Source organism: Oncorhynchus clarkii, chromosome 12 (assembly GCF_045791955.1).
Source record: "Oncorhynchus clarkii lewisi isolate Uvic-CL-2024 chromosome 12, UVic_Ocla_1.0, whole genome shotgun sequence".
Classification (NCBI taxonomy): domain Eukaryota; kingdom Metazoa; phylum Chordata; class Actinopteri; order Salmoniformes; family Salmonidae; genus Oncorhynchus; species Oncorhynchus clarkii.
Genome location: NC_092158.1, coordinates 103,331,325 through 103,344,846, shown reverse-complemented (window position 1 = coordinate 103,344,846; position 13,522 = coordinate 103,331,325). Strand labels below are relative to the sequence as shown.

The 13,522-nt window shown below is 50.0% G+C and overlaps 1 protein-coding gene across 1 annotated transcript in view; it reads right to left on the bottom strand.

Annotated features, from left to right (window-relative positions):
- The window catches only part of LOC139422595 (germ cell-specific gene 1-like protein), a 48,084-nt gene that overhangs the window by 20,231 nt on the left and 14,331 nt on the right, over positions 1 to 13,522 (bottom strand). Inside the window, exon 2 of the mRNA XM_071173739.1 lies at positions 11,707 to 11,754. Coding sequence (XP_071029840.1) covers positions 11,707 to 11,754 — 48 coding nt within the window. The remainder of the gene's footprint in view (positions 1 to 11,706; positions 11,755 to 13,522) is intronic.

Genomic DNA, 13,522 nt, shown 5'->3' with positions numbered 1-13,522 from the left:
AATGATGTCCTGAGAGACATGCTGAACATCTTTGTTTTCGTTTACCTTGACGATATCCTGATTTTTTTCACCGTCACTCCAGATTCATGTTCAGCACGTTCGACGTGTCCTCCAGCGCCTTTTAGAGAATTGTCTTTTTGTGAAGGCTGAGAAGTGCTCTTTTCATGCCTCCTCCGTCACATTTCTCGGTTCTGTTATTTCCGCTGAAGGCATTAAGATGGATCCCGCTAAGGTCCAAGCTGTCATTGATTGGCCCGTCCCTAAGTCACGCGTCGAGTTGCAGCGCTTTCTCGGCTTCGCGAACTTCTATCGTCGTTTCATCCGTAATTTCGGTCAGGTGGCAGCCCCTCTCACAGCCCTTACTTCTGTCAAGACGTGCTTTAAGTGGTCAGTTTCCGCCCAGGGAGCTTTTGATCTCCTCAAGAATCGTTTTACATCCGCACCTATCCTTGTTACACCTGACGTCTCTAGACAGTTCATTGTCGAGGTTGACGCGTCAGAGGTGGGCGTGGGAGCCATTCTTTCTCAGCGCTCCTTCTCTGACGACAAGGTCCACCCTTGCGCGTATTTTTCTCATCGCCTGTCGCCGTCGGAACGTAACTATGATGTGGGAAACCGCGAACTGCTCGCCATCCGCTTAGCCCTAGGCGAATGGCGACAGTTGGAGGGGGCGACCGTTCCTTTTGTCGTTTGGACTGACCATAGGAACCTTGAGTACATCCGTTCTGCCAAACGACTTAATGCGCGTCAGGCGCGCTGGGCGCTGTTTTTCGCTCGTTTCGAGTTCGTGATTTCTTATCGTCCGGGCTCTAAGAACACCAAGCCTGATGCTTTATCTCGTCTCTTCAGTTCTTCAGTAGCCTCCACTGACCCCGAGGGGATTCTCCCTGAGGGGCGTGTTGTCGGGTTGACTGTCTGGGGAATTGAGAGGCAGGTAAAGCAAGCACTCACTCAAACTCCGTCGCCGCGCGCTTGTCCCAGGAACCTTCTTTTCGTTCCCGTTCCTACTCGTCTGGCCGTTCTTCAGTGGGCTCACTCTGCCAAGTTAGCCGGCCACCCTGGCGTTCGGGGTACGCTTGCTTCCATTCGCCAGCGCTTTTGGTGGCCCACCCGGGAGCATGACACGCGTCGCTTCGTGGCTGCTTGTTCGGTCTGCGCGCAGACTAAGTCCGGTAACTCTCCTCCTGCCGGCCGTCTCAGGCCGCTTCCCATTCCCTCTCGACCGTGGTCTCACATCGCCTTAGATTTTGTCACCGGACTGCCTTCGTCAGCGGGGAAGACTGTTATTCTTACGGTTGTCGACAGGTTCTCTAAGGCGGCTCATTTTATTTTCCCCTTGCTAAGCTTCCTTCTGCTAAAGAGACGGCACAAATCATCATCGAGAATGTTTTCAGAATTCATGGCCTTCCGTCAGACGTCGTTTCGGACAGAGGTCCGCAATTCACGTCTCAATTTTGGAGGGAGTTTTGCCGTTTGATTGGGGCTTCCGTCAGTCTCTCTTCCGGCTTTCACCCCCAGTCTAACGGTCAAGCAGAACGGGCCAATCAGACTATTGGTCGCATCTTACGCAGTCTTTCTTTTCGCAACCCTGCGTCTTGGTCAGAACAGCTCCCCTGGGCAGAATACGCTCACAACTCGCTTCCTTCGTCTGCGACCGGGCTATCTCCTTTTCAGAGTAGCCTCGGGTACCAGCCTCCGCTGTTCTCATCTCAGTTCGCCGAGTCCAGCGTCCCCTCCGCTCAGGCTTTTGTCCAACGTTGCGAGCGCACCTGGAAGAGGGTCAGGTCTGCACTTTGCCGTTATAGGGCGCAGACTGTGAGGGCTGCTAATAAGCGTAGAACTAAGAGTCCTAGATATTGTCGCGGTCAGAGAGTTTGGCTCTCCACTCAGAACCTTCCCCTTAAGACCACTTCTCGCAAGTTGACCCCGCGGTTCATTGGTCCGTTCCGTATTTCTCGGATCATTAATCCTGTCGCAGTTCGACTTCTTCTTCCGCGATATCTTCGTCGCGTCCACCCGGTCTTCCATGTCTCCTGTGTCAAGCCCGTTCTTCGCGCCCCCGCTCGTCTTCCCCCCCCCCCCCCCCCATCCTTGTCGAGGGCGCACCCATCTACAGGGTCCGTAGGATTTTGGACATGCGTCCTCGGGGCCGTGGTCATCAGTACCTAGTAGATTGGGAGGGGTACGGTCCTGAGGAGAGGAGTTGGGTTCCCTCTCGGGACGTGCTGGACCGTGCGCTGATCGATGATTTCCTCCGTTGCCGCCAGGTTTCCTCCTCGAGTGCGCCAGGAGGCGCTCGGTGAGTGGGGGGGTACTGTCATGTACTGTCATGTTGTGTCTTGTTTCTGTCCTTTCCCTTCACCCTGTCTCCCTCTGCTGGTCGTTGTTAGGTTACCTTTTCTCCCCCTCTTTCCCCCAGCTGTGCCTTGTCTCCTCCTAACTACCTCGTCACCCCTTTTCCCACCTGTTCCCTTTTTCCCTCTGATTAGTCCTCTATATCTCTCTCTGTTTCTGCTCCTGTCTTTGTCGGATTCTTGTTTGTGTTGTTCATGCCTGAACCAGACTATCGTCATGTTTGCTGCAACCTTGTCCTGACCTGTCGGAACCTGCCGGTCCATCTGAGCCTACGTTTTGTTTTGTTATTAAAGAAGCTCTGTTTACGTTAATTCGCTTTTGGGTCCTCATTCACGCACCGTAACAGTATTTATTGTAGCTGGGGATTTTAACAAAGCAAATTTGAGGAAAACGCTACCGAAGTTCTATCAACACATTGAGTGTAGTTCTCGCGCTGGAAAAACACTGGATCACTGCTACTCCCTCTTCCAGGATACCTACAAGGCCCTCCCCCACCTTCCCTTTGGCAAATCAGATCACAACTCCATTTTGCTCCTCCCTTCCTATAGGCAGAAACTCAAACAGGAAGTACCCTTGCTACGGACTATTCAACACTGGTCTGACCAATCAGAATGCATGCTTCAAGATTGATCACACGGACTGGGATATGTTCCGGGTTGCCTCTGAGAATAGCATGGACGTATACACGGACACAGTGAATGAGTTCATCAGGAAGTGCATAGGGGATGTTGTTCCCACTGTGACTATTAAAACCTAGCCAAACCAGAAACCGTGGATAGATGGCGGCATTTGCTCAAAACTGAAAGCGTGAACTACCGCATTTAACCATGGCAAGATGACTGAAAACAGTCCAGTTATCGCCTTCATAAGACAATCAAACAGGCTAAATGCAATTCAATGGCTCAGACATGAGGATAACAATGTGCCCCACCCCCTCCTTCTCTGTGGTCGATGTGAGTAAGACATTTAAGCGTATTAACCCTTGCAAGGCTGCCGGCCCAGATGGTATCCCTAGCTGCGTCCTCCGAGCATGCGCAGACGAGCTGGTTGGAGTGTTTACGGACATAGTCAATCTCTCCCTATCCCAGTCTGCTGTCCCCACTTGCTTCAATATGTCCACCATTGTTCCTGTACCCAAGAAAGCAAAGGTAACTGAACTAAATTACTATCTGTAGCACTCACTTCTGTTATCATGGAGTACTTTGAGAGGCTAGTCAAGGATCATATCACCTCTACCTTACCTGACATCCTTGACCTACTTCAACTTGTTTACCGCCCCAATAGGTCCACAGATGATGCAATCGCCATCGTACTGCACACTGCCCTATCCCATCTGGACAAAAATGTTAGTCAATGCCACTCCGACATTGCTCGTCCTAATATTTATATATTTCTAAATTCCATTCTTTTACTTTTAGATTTGTGTATTGTTGTGAATTTTTAGAGACTACTGCACTGATGAAGATAGGAACACAAGCATTTCACTTCACCAGCAAAAACATCTGCTAAATATGTGTATGTGACCAATAACATTTGATTTGATATAGACACACAAACATTCTTGAAACACCTCTGACCTCTGAGTCTCTAGTGCAGGGTTCCCCAACTGGAGGCCAGCGGGCCAACACCTCTGAGTCTCTAGTGTTCCCCAACTGGGGGTCAGCGGGCCAACACCTCTGAGTCTCTAGTGTTTCCCAACTGGAGGACAGCGGGCCAACACCTCTGAGTCTCTAGTGTTTCCCAACTGGAGGACAGCGGGCCAACACCTCTGAGTCTCTAGGGTTCCCCAACTGGAGGACAGCGGGCCAACACCTCTGAGTCTCTAGGGTTCCCCAACTGGAGGACAGCGGGCCAACACCTCTGAGTCTCTAGTGTTCCCCAACTGGAGGACAGCGGGCCAACCCCTCTGAGTCTCTAGGGTTCCCCAACTGGGTGCCAGCGGGCCAACACCTCTGAGTCTCTAGGGTTCCCCAACTGGGGGTCAGCGGGCCAACACCTCTGAGTCTCTAGTGTTCCCCAACTGGAGGACAGCGGGCCAACACCTCTAAGTCTCTAGTGTTCCCCAACTGGAGGACAGCGGGCCAACACCTCTGAGTCTCTAGGGTTCCCCAACTGGGTGCCAGCGGGCCAACACCTCTGAGTCTCTAGTGTTCCCCAACTGGGTGCCAGCGGGCCAACACCTCTGAGTCTCTAGTGTTCCCCAACTGGGTGCCAGCGGGCCAACACCTCTGAGTCTCTAGTGTTCCCCAACTGGGTGCCAGCGGGCCAACACCTCTGAGTCTCTAGTGTTCCCCAACTGGAGGACAGCAGGCCAACACCTCTGAGTCTCTAGTGTTCCCCAACTGGAGGACAGCAGGCCAACACCTCTGAGTCTCTAGTGTTCCCCAACTGGGGGTCAGCGGGCCAACACCTCTGAGTCTCTAGTGTTCCCCAACTGGAGGACAGCAGGCCAACACCTCTGAGTCTCTAGGGTTCCCCAACTGGGTGCCAGCAGGCCAACACCTCTGAGTCTCTAGGGTTCCCCAACTGGGTGCCAGCAGGCCAACACGTCTGAGTCTCTAGTGTTCCCCAACTGGAGGACAGCAGGCCAACACCTCTGAGTCTCTAGTGTTTCCCAACTGGGGTTCAGCGGGCCAACACCTCTGAGTCTCTAGTGTTTCCCAACTGGAGGACAGCGGGCCAACACCTCTGAGTCTCTAGTGTTCCCCAACTGGGTGCCAGCGGGCCAACACCTCTGAGTCTCTAGGGTTCCCCAACTGGGTGCCAGCGGGCCAACACCTCTGAGTCTCTAGGGTTCCCCAACTGGAGGACAGCGGGCCAACACCTCTGAGTCTCTAGGGTTCCCCAACTGGAGGACAGCGGGCCAACACCTCTGAGTCTCTAGTGTTCCCCAACTGGAGGACAGCGGGCCAACCCCTCTGAGTCTCTAGTGTTCCCCAACTGGGTGCCAGCGGGCCAACCCCTCTGAGTCTCTAGGGTTCCCCAACTGGGGGTCAGCGGGCCAACACCTCTGAGTCTCTAGTGTTCCCCAACTGGAGGACAGCGGGCCAAAACCTCTAAGTCTCTAGTGTTCCCCAACTGGAGGACAGCGGGCCAACACCTCTGAGTCTCTAGGGTTCCCCAACTGGGTGCCAGCGGGCCAACACCTCTGAGTCTCTAGTGTTCCCCAACTGGGTGCCAGCGGGCCAACACCTCTGAGTCTCTAGTGTTCCCCAACTGGGTGCCAGCGGGCCAACACCTCTGAGTCTCTAGTGTTCCCCAACTGGGTGCCAGCGGGCCAACACCTCTGAGTCTCTAGTGTTCCCCAACTGGAGGACAGCAGGCCAACACCTCTGAGTCTCTAGTGTTCCCCAACTGGAGGACAGCAGGCCAACACCTCTGAGTCTCTAGTGTTTCCCAACTGGGTGCCAGCGGGCCAACACCTCTGAGTCTCTAGTGTTCCCCAACTGGGTGCCAGCGGGCCAACACCTCTGAGTCTCTAGGGTTCCCCAACTGGGTGCCAGCGGGCCAACACCTCTGAGTCTCTAGGGTTCCCCAATCTGGCCCTCCAGTAAAGTTACATTTTAACTTCATTCATGAGGAGAGAGGATGCAGGAGACGGTCAACTAATGAAGCAGGCAGCGGACCATTTAGTGGTGCTGAAACGTAAAGCTGGACCTGCAGCACAACCAATAGGAGGTGAACAGCGCCTGGTGCTGAAACGTAAAGCTGGACCTGCAGCACAACCAATAGGAGGTGAACAGCGCCTGGTGCTGAAACGTAAAGATGCATCCGCAGAGCAACCAATATGAGGTGAACAGCACCTGGTGCTGAAACGTAAAGATGGACCTGCAGCACAACCAATAGGAGGTGAACAGCACCTGGTGCTGAAACGTAAAGATGGACCTGCAGCACAACCAATAGGAGGTGAACAGCACCTGGTGCTGAAACATAAAGATGGACCTGCAGCACAACCAATAGGAGGTGAACAGCACCTGGTGCTGAAAATATTGCTAACTTGTTATGCAAGTGTTGCTCAGCAACAGATGGAGAAAACCTACACCAGTAGAGTACGTAATTTCAACAATAATATTCATTTTTATTTGACTTTACAAACAACAAGAGGGCTTAATTTGAGTCTACTTCTTCAGAGCGAAGGCCCATATGAAATAACTTAACAGGCTGAGCTAGGCTATGTGGGGGCGAAGGCCCATATATAATAACTTAACAGGCTGAGCTAGGCTATGTGGGGGCGAAGGCCCATATATAATAACTTAACAGGCTGAGCTAGGCTATGTGGGGGTGAAGGCCCATATATAATAACTTAACAGGCTGAGCTAGGCTATGTGGGGGCGAAGGCCCATATAAATAACTTAACTAGCTGAGCTACAACTCAAGCTTCACTCGCAGGTGTAAATCGATCCAAACGTTGTCAGCACATAAAAGGCATGATTCTTTATTCCGTTGTATTCCGCTGAGCAGGACACCCAAAACACACACAAGGACTCGGCCCTCCTGATCTCATCAGTTACAGGACACCCAAAACACACACAAGGACTCGGCCCTCCTGATCTCATCAGTTACAGGACACCCAAAACACACACAAGGACTCGGCCCTTCTGATCTCATCAGTTACAGGACACCCAAAACACACACAAGGACTCGGCACTCCTGATCTCATCAGTTACAGGACACCCAAAACACACACAAGGACTCGGCCCTCCTGATCTCATCAGTTACAGGACACCCAAAACACACACAAGGACTCGGCCCTCCTGATCTCATCAGTTACAGGACACCCAAAACACACACAAGGACTCGGCCCTCCTGATCTCATCAGTTACAGGACACCCAAAACACACACAAGGACTCGGCCCTCCTGATCTCATCAGTTACAGGACACCCAAAACACACACAAGGACTCGGCCCTCCTGATCTCATCAGTTACAGGACACCCAAAACGCACACAAGGACTCGGCACTCCTGATCTCATCAGTTACAGGACACCCAAAACACACACAAGGACTCGGCACTCCTGATCTCATCAGTTACAGGACACCCAAAACGCACACAAGGACTCGGCACTCCTGATCTCATCAGTTACAGGACACCCAAAACGCACACAAGGACACGGCACTCCTGATCTCATCAGTTACAGGACACCCAAAACACACACAAGGACACGGCACTCCTGATCTCATCAGTTACAGGACACCCAAAACACACACAAGGACTCGGCACTCCTGATCTCATCCCTGATTTGAATGATGATGTCTGGAATTCAATTATCTGTTTGAATTGCGGCCTCATCCAGCGAGGGTATCGCTTTCTTAGCAAGGGAGGAGAATTCTCCACCTGGGCAGACTGTGAGATGGTCACGTACAGACGTCCTTGGGCAAGTTGGGCAGTCATGATGTAGTCTTCAGATCTGGTGGAGAAGTTGTCCCTCAGCTGCTTGATGATATCTTCCATCAGCTCTGTGACGATGCTGTGGCCTGGTCCCTCTGCCTGTCGTTTCTTCAGTGTCCTGAAGTCTTCCATCAGCTCTGTGACGATGCTGCGGCCTGGTCCCTCCGCCTGTCGTTTCTTCAGTGTGCTGAAGTCTTCCATCAGCTCTGTGACGATGCTGTGGCCTGGTCCCTCCGCCTGTCGTTTCTTCAGTGTGCTGAAGTCTTCCATCAGCTCTGTGACGATGCTGTGGCCTGGTCCCTCCGCCTGTCGTTTCTTCAGTGTGCTGAAGTCTTCCATCAGCTCTGTGACGATGCTGTGGCCTGGTCCCTCCGCCTGTCGTTTCTTCAGTGTGCTGAAGTCTTCCATCAGCTCTGTGACGATGCTGTGGCCTGGTCCCTCCCTCCGCCTGTCGTTTCTTCAGTGTGCTGAAGTCTTCCATCAGCTCTGTGACGATGCTGTGGCCTGGTCCCTCTGCCTGTCGTTTCTTCAGTGTGCTGAAGTCTTCCATCAGCTCTGTGACGATGCTGTGGCCTGGTCCCTCTGCCTGTCGTTTCTTCAGTGTCCTGAAGTCTTCCATCAGCTCTGTGACGATGCTGTGGCGTGCAGTGAACGCTTCAATTGTTCTGCGTCGGGCCTCTGGGGCGAGAAGGCAACTTTGAAAGTTCCATGCTTAGATTCATAACGACGTCTGAGGTTGAATTATTTTTGCAAACAGAGATATTTCCATTGCAAATAAGACACACTGGCTTGGCATTGTGAAAAGATGGAAAGATGAATGCATATCTCTCTGTCTATTAGGAGATAGATGGTTAGATGAATGCATATCTCTCTGTCTGTTAGGAGATAGATGGTTAGATGAATGCATATCTCTCTGTCCGTTAGGAGATAGATGGTTAGATGAATGCATATCTCGCTGTCTGTTAGGAGATAGATGGTTAGATTAATGCATATCTCTCTGTCTGTTAGGAGATAGATGGTTAGATGAATGCATATCTCTCTGTCTGTTAGGAGATAGATGGTTAGATGAATGCATATCTCGCTGTCTGTTAGGAGATAGATGGTTAGATGAATGCATATCTCTCTGTCTGTTAGGAGATAGATGGTTAGATGAATGCATATCTCTCTGTCTGTTAGGAGATAGATGGTTAGATGAATGCATATCTCTCTGTCCGTTAGGAGATAGATGGTTAGATGAATGCATATCTCGCTGTCTGTTAGGAGATAGATGGTTAGATTAATGCATATCTCTCTGTCTGTTAGGAGATAGATGGTTAGATGAATGCATATCTCGCTGTCTGTTAGGAGATAGATGGTTAGATGAATGCATATCTCGCTGTCTGTTAGGAGATAGATGGTTAGATGAATGCATATCTCTCTGTCTGTTAGGAGATAGATGGTTAGATGAATGCATATCTCTCTGTCTGTTAGGAGATAGATGGTTAGATGAATGCATATCTCTCTGTCTGTTAGGAGATAGATGGTTAGATTAATGCATATCTCTCTGTACATTCCTCCCTGAAACTTCCAATTATCATTATCCACCGTTCTTTTGATACTTTTTTCAGAGCTACATTTTCTCTTGTTATCAAGCTAATTGTTCTGAAAATGTTTAGTTTTTTTTACGTTTAAAAGGGTATTGTAGCCTACAGTAGGCTACATACACCTGTTTTTCCCCACCAATCAAAGCACAGAGAAATAGACAACAATAATAATTGAATAAAGATATTGGTGATTTTATGAGCGTAATGAGATCGAAACCCCTATGGAAGGCCATTCAGTGGTCCAGCCCACCTTTAACCCCTATGGAAGGCCATTCAGTGGTCCAGCCCACCTTTAACCCCTATAGAAGACCATTCAGTGGTCCAGCCCACCTTTAACCCCTATAGAAGACCATTCAGTGGTCCAGCCCACCTTTAACCCCTATAGAAGACCATTCAGTGGTCCAGCCCACCTTTAACCCCTATAGAATACCATTCAGTGGTCCAGCCCACCTTTAACCTCCATAGAAGGCCATTCAGTGGTCCAGCCCACCTTTAACCCCTATAGAAGACCATTCAGTGGTCCAGCCCACCTTTAACCCCTATAGAAGACCATTCAGTGGTCCAGCCCACCTTTAACCCCTTTAGAAGGCCATTCAGTGGTCCAGCCCACCTTTAACCCCTATAGAAGACCATTCAGTGGTCCAGCCCACCTTTAACCCCTATAGAAGGCCATTCAGTGGTCCAGCCCACCTTTAACCCCTATAGAAGGCCATTCAGTGGTCCAGCCCACCTTTAACCCCTATAGAAGGCCATTCAGTGGTCCAGCCCACCTTTAACCCCTATAGAAGGCCATTCAGTGGTCCAGCCCACCTTTAACCCCTATAGAAGGCCATTCAGTGGTCCAGCCCACCTTTAACCCCTATAGAAGACCATTCAGTGGTCCAGCCCACCTTTAACCCCTATAGAAGGCCATTCAGTGGTCCAGCCCACCTTTAACCCCTATGGAAGGCCATTCAGTGGTCCAGCCCACCTTTAACCCCTATAGAAGACCATTCAGTGGTCCAGCCCACCTTTAACCCCTATAGAACACCATTCAGTGGTCCAGCCCACCTTTAACCCCTATAGAAGACCATTCAGTGGTCCAGCCCACCTTTAACCCCTATAGAAGGCCATTCAGTGGTCCAGCCCACCTTTAACCCCTATAGAAGGCCATTCAGTGGTCCAGCCCACCTTTAACCCCTATAGAAGACCATTCAGTGGTCCAGCCCACCTTTAACCCCTATAGAAGGCCATTCAGTGGTCCAGACCACCTTTAACCCCTATAGAAGGCCATTCAGTGGTCCAGCCCACCTTTAACCCCTATAGAAGGCCATTCAGTGGTCCAGCCCACCTTTAACCCCTATAGAAGGCCATTCAGTGGTCCAGCCCACCTTTAACCCCTATAGAAGGCCATTCAGTGGTCCAGCCCACCTTTAACCCCTATAGAAGACCATTCAGTGGTCCAGCCCACCTTTAACCCCTATAGAAGACCATTCAGTGGTCCAGCCCACCTTTAACCCCTATAGAAGACCATTCAGTGGTCCAGACCACCTTTAACCCCTATAGAAGGCCATTCAGTGGTCCAGCCCACCTTTAACCCCTATAGAAGGCCATTCAGTGGTGAGGCTGCTTCAGCCTGGTCCAGACCACCTTTAACCCCTATAGAAGACCATTCAGTGGTCCAGCCCACCTTTAACCCCTATAGAAGACCATTCAGTGGTCCAGCCCACCTTTAACCCCTATAGAAGACCATTCAGTGGTCCAGCCCACCTTTAACCCCTATAGAAGGCCATTCAGTGGTCCAGCCCACCTTTAACCCCTATAGAAGACCATTCAGTGGTCCAGCCCACCTTTAACCCCTATAGAAGACCATTCAGTGGTCCAGCCCACCTTTAACCCCTATAGAAGGCCATTCAGTGGTCCAGCCCACCTTTAACCCCTATAGAAGACCATTCAGTGGTCCAGCCCACCTTTAACCCCTATAGAAGACCATTCAGTGGTCCAGCCCACCTTTAACCCCTATAGAAGACCATTCAGTGGTCCAGCCCACCTTTAACCCCTATAGAAGACCATTCAGTGGTCCAGCCCACCTTTAACCCCTATAGAAGACCATTCAGTGGTCCAGCCCACCTTTAACCCCTATAGAAGACCATTCAGTGGTCCAGACCACCTTTAATCCCTATAGAAGACCATTCAGTGGTCCAGCCCACCTTTAACCCCTATAGAAGGCCATTCAGTGGTCCAGCCCACCTTTAACCTCTATAGAAGACCATTCAGTGGTCCAGACCACCTTTAACCCCTATAGAAGACCATTCAGTGGTGAGGCTGCTTCAGTCTGGTACAGACAAATCCCAGCATACGCACATACACCCTCACACACACATACACCCACATTACTCACCTCTCTCTGAAGCCGGAGCCAGATCAATGAAGCTACGACACTTCTCACCTGAGAGAAAGATAGAGACAGGGAGAGAGAGAGAGAGAGAGAGGGCGGGAGGGAGGGAGAGAGAGAGAGAGAGAGGGGGAGAGAGAGAGAGAGGGAGAGAGAGAGAGGGAGGGTGGGAGGGAGGGAGAGAGAGAGAGAGAGAGAGGGAGAGGGAGAGAGAGAGAGAGAGAGAGAGAGAGAGATAGAGAGAGAGAGAGAGAGAGAGAGAGGGGGGGGGGGGGTACAAGGGCTTTAATATCTGTTAACATAAAGAATTTAAACTAATTAAAACCTAAAACTGACCCGACCAACACTACACCTCTCTCTTAGGATTTTATTCTCCATAGACAACAGAGCCCAGGATGTGACTCTCCATAGACAACAGACCCCAGGATGTGACTCTCCATAGACAACAGAACCCAGGATGTGACTCTCCATAGACAACAGACCCCAGGATGTGACTCTCCATAGACAACAGACCCCAGGATGTGACTCTCCATAGACAACAGAGCCCAGGATGTGACTCTCCATAGACAACAGAGCCCAGGATGTGACTCTCCATAGACAACAGAGCCCAGGATGTGACTCTCCATAGACAACAGAGCCCAGGATGTGACTCTCCATAGACAACAGACCCCAGGATGTGACTCTCCATAGACAACAGACCCCAGGATGTGACTCTCCATAGACAGTACACAACACAGTAAAGAGTTTAAATATTAAAAGGCTAGGATTCTATCTGGATGTGTTTTGTCAGCTATGTACCATTTTAAAGGCAATGTTCCTGCTCTTCCCCGGAGCCCCGCATTCACAGTAAACGCTGCATGTGTCGACTCCATCTGGAGTTTATTTTAAATGGAGCGAAGCTGACAAAGCGCTATGGAATTGAATCCCAGGCCTTATTCTCCATAGACAACAGAACATAGTAATTCCTTTTAAATGGCACGAAGCTGACAAAACACAATGGGATTAAATCCCAGGCCTTATTCTCCCTTGACAAATCAACATAGTACATAATGAAAAGACTAAGCAAACACTTGTGGAGGACAAAGCCTAGGACAGATTGTTTTGGGGAGTCTGCCAGAAGAGTTTCAATTCAGAGTTTTAAAGAACTTTTTGAAGAAAGGGATATTGTTAACGACAAAGAGAGCAGTTGGAATTAAATCTGGATGAATGGGACTGGATGAAAAACACTGAATTTCAGACTGGAAAAGTGTGTGTGAGAGAGAGAGAGAGAGAGTCACACACCCACACACTCGATGCAACAAGGTTCACTTTCAAAGGCCGCCTCTGATTCTGCTCTTTTTGTCTTTTCTCTCTCTCTCTCTCTCTCTCTCTCTCTCTCTCTCTCTCTCTCTCTCAATCTCTCTCTCTCTCTCAAACTCTCTCTCTCTCTCTCTCCCTCTCTGAGCTGATCCTGGACCTGTCTAAAGGTAACTTCTACAACTATAGTATCTTGTAAACATGTCTGGAAGTTAATCACTAATGGAACAGGTTGATGTGATGGACCGAGCTCGTTATGGGTTCATTAGTTAATTGATGGTCGTTGTGGGTTCATTAGTTAATTGATGGTTGTTATGGAGGTTCATTAGTTAATTGATGGTCGTTATGGAGGTTCATTAGTTAATTGATGGTCGTTATGGGTTCATTAGTTAATTGATGGTCGTTATGGAGGTTAATTAGTTAATTGATGGTCGTTATGGGTTCATTAGTTAATTGATGGTCGTTATGGGTTCATTAGTTAATTGATGGTCGTTATGGAGGATCGTTAAATGGTAACAGCTCTGTC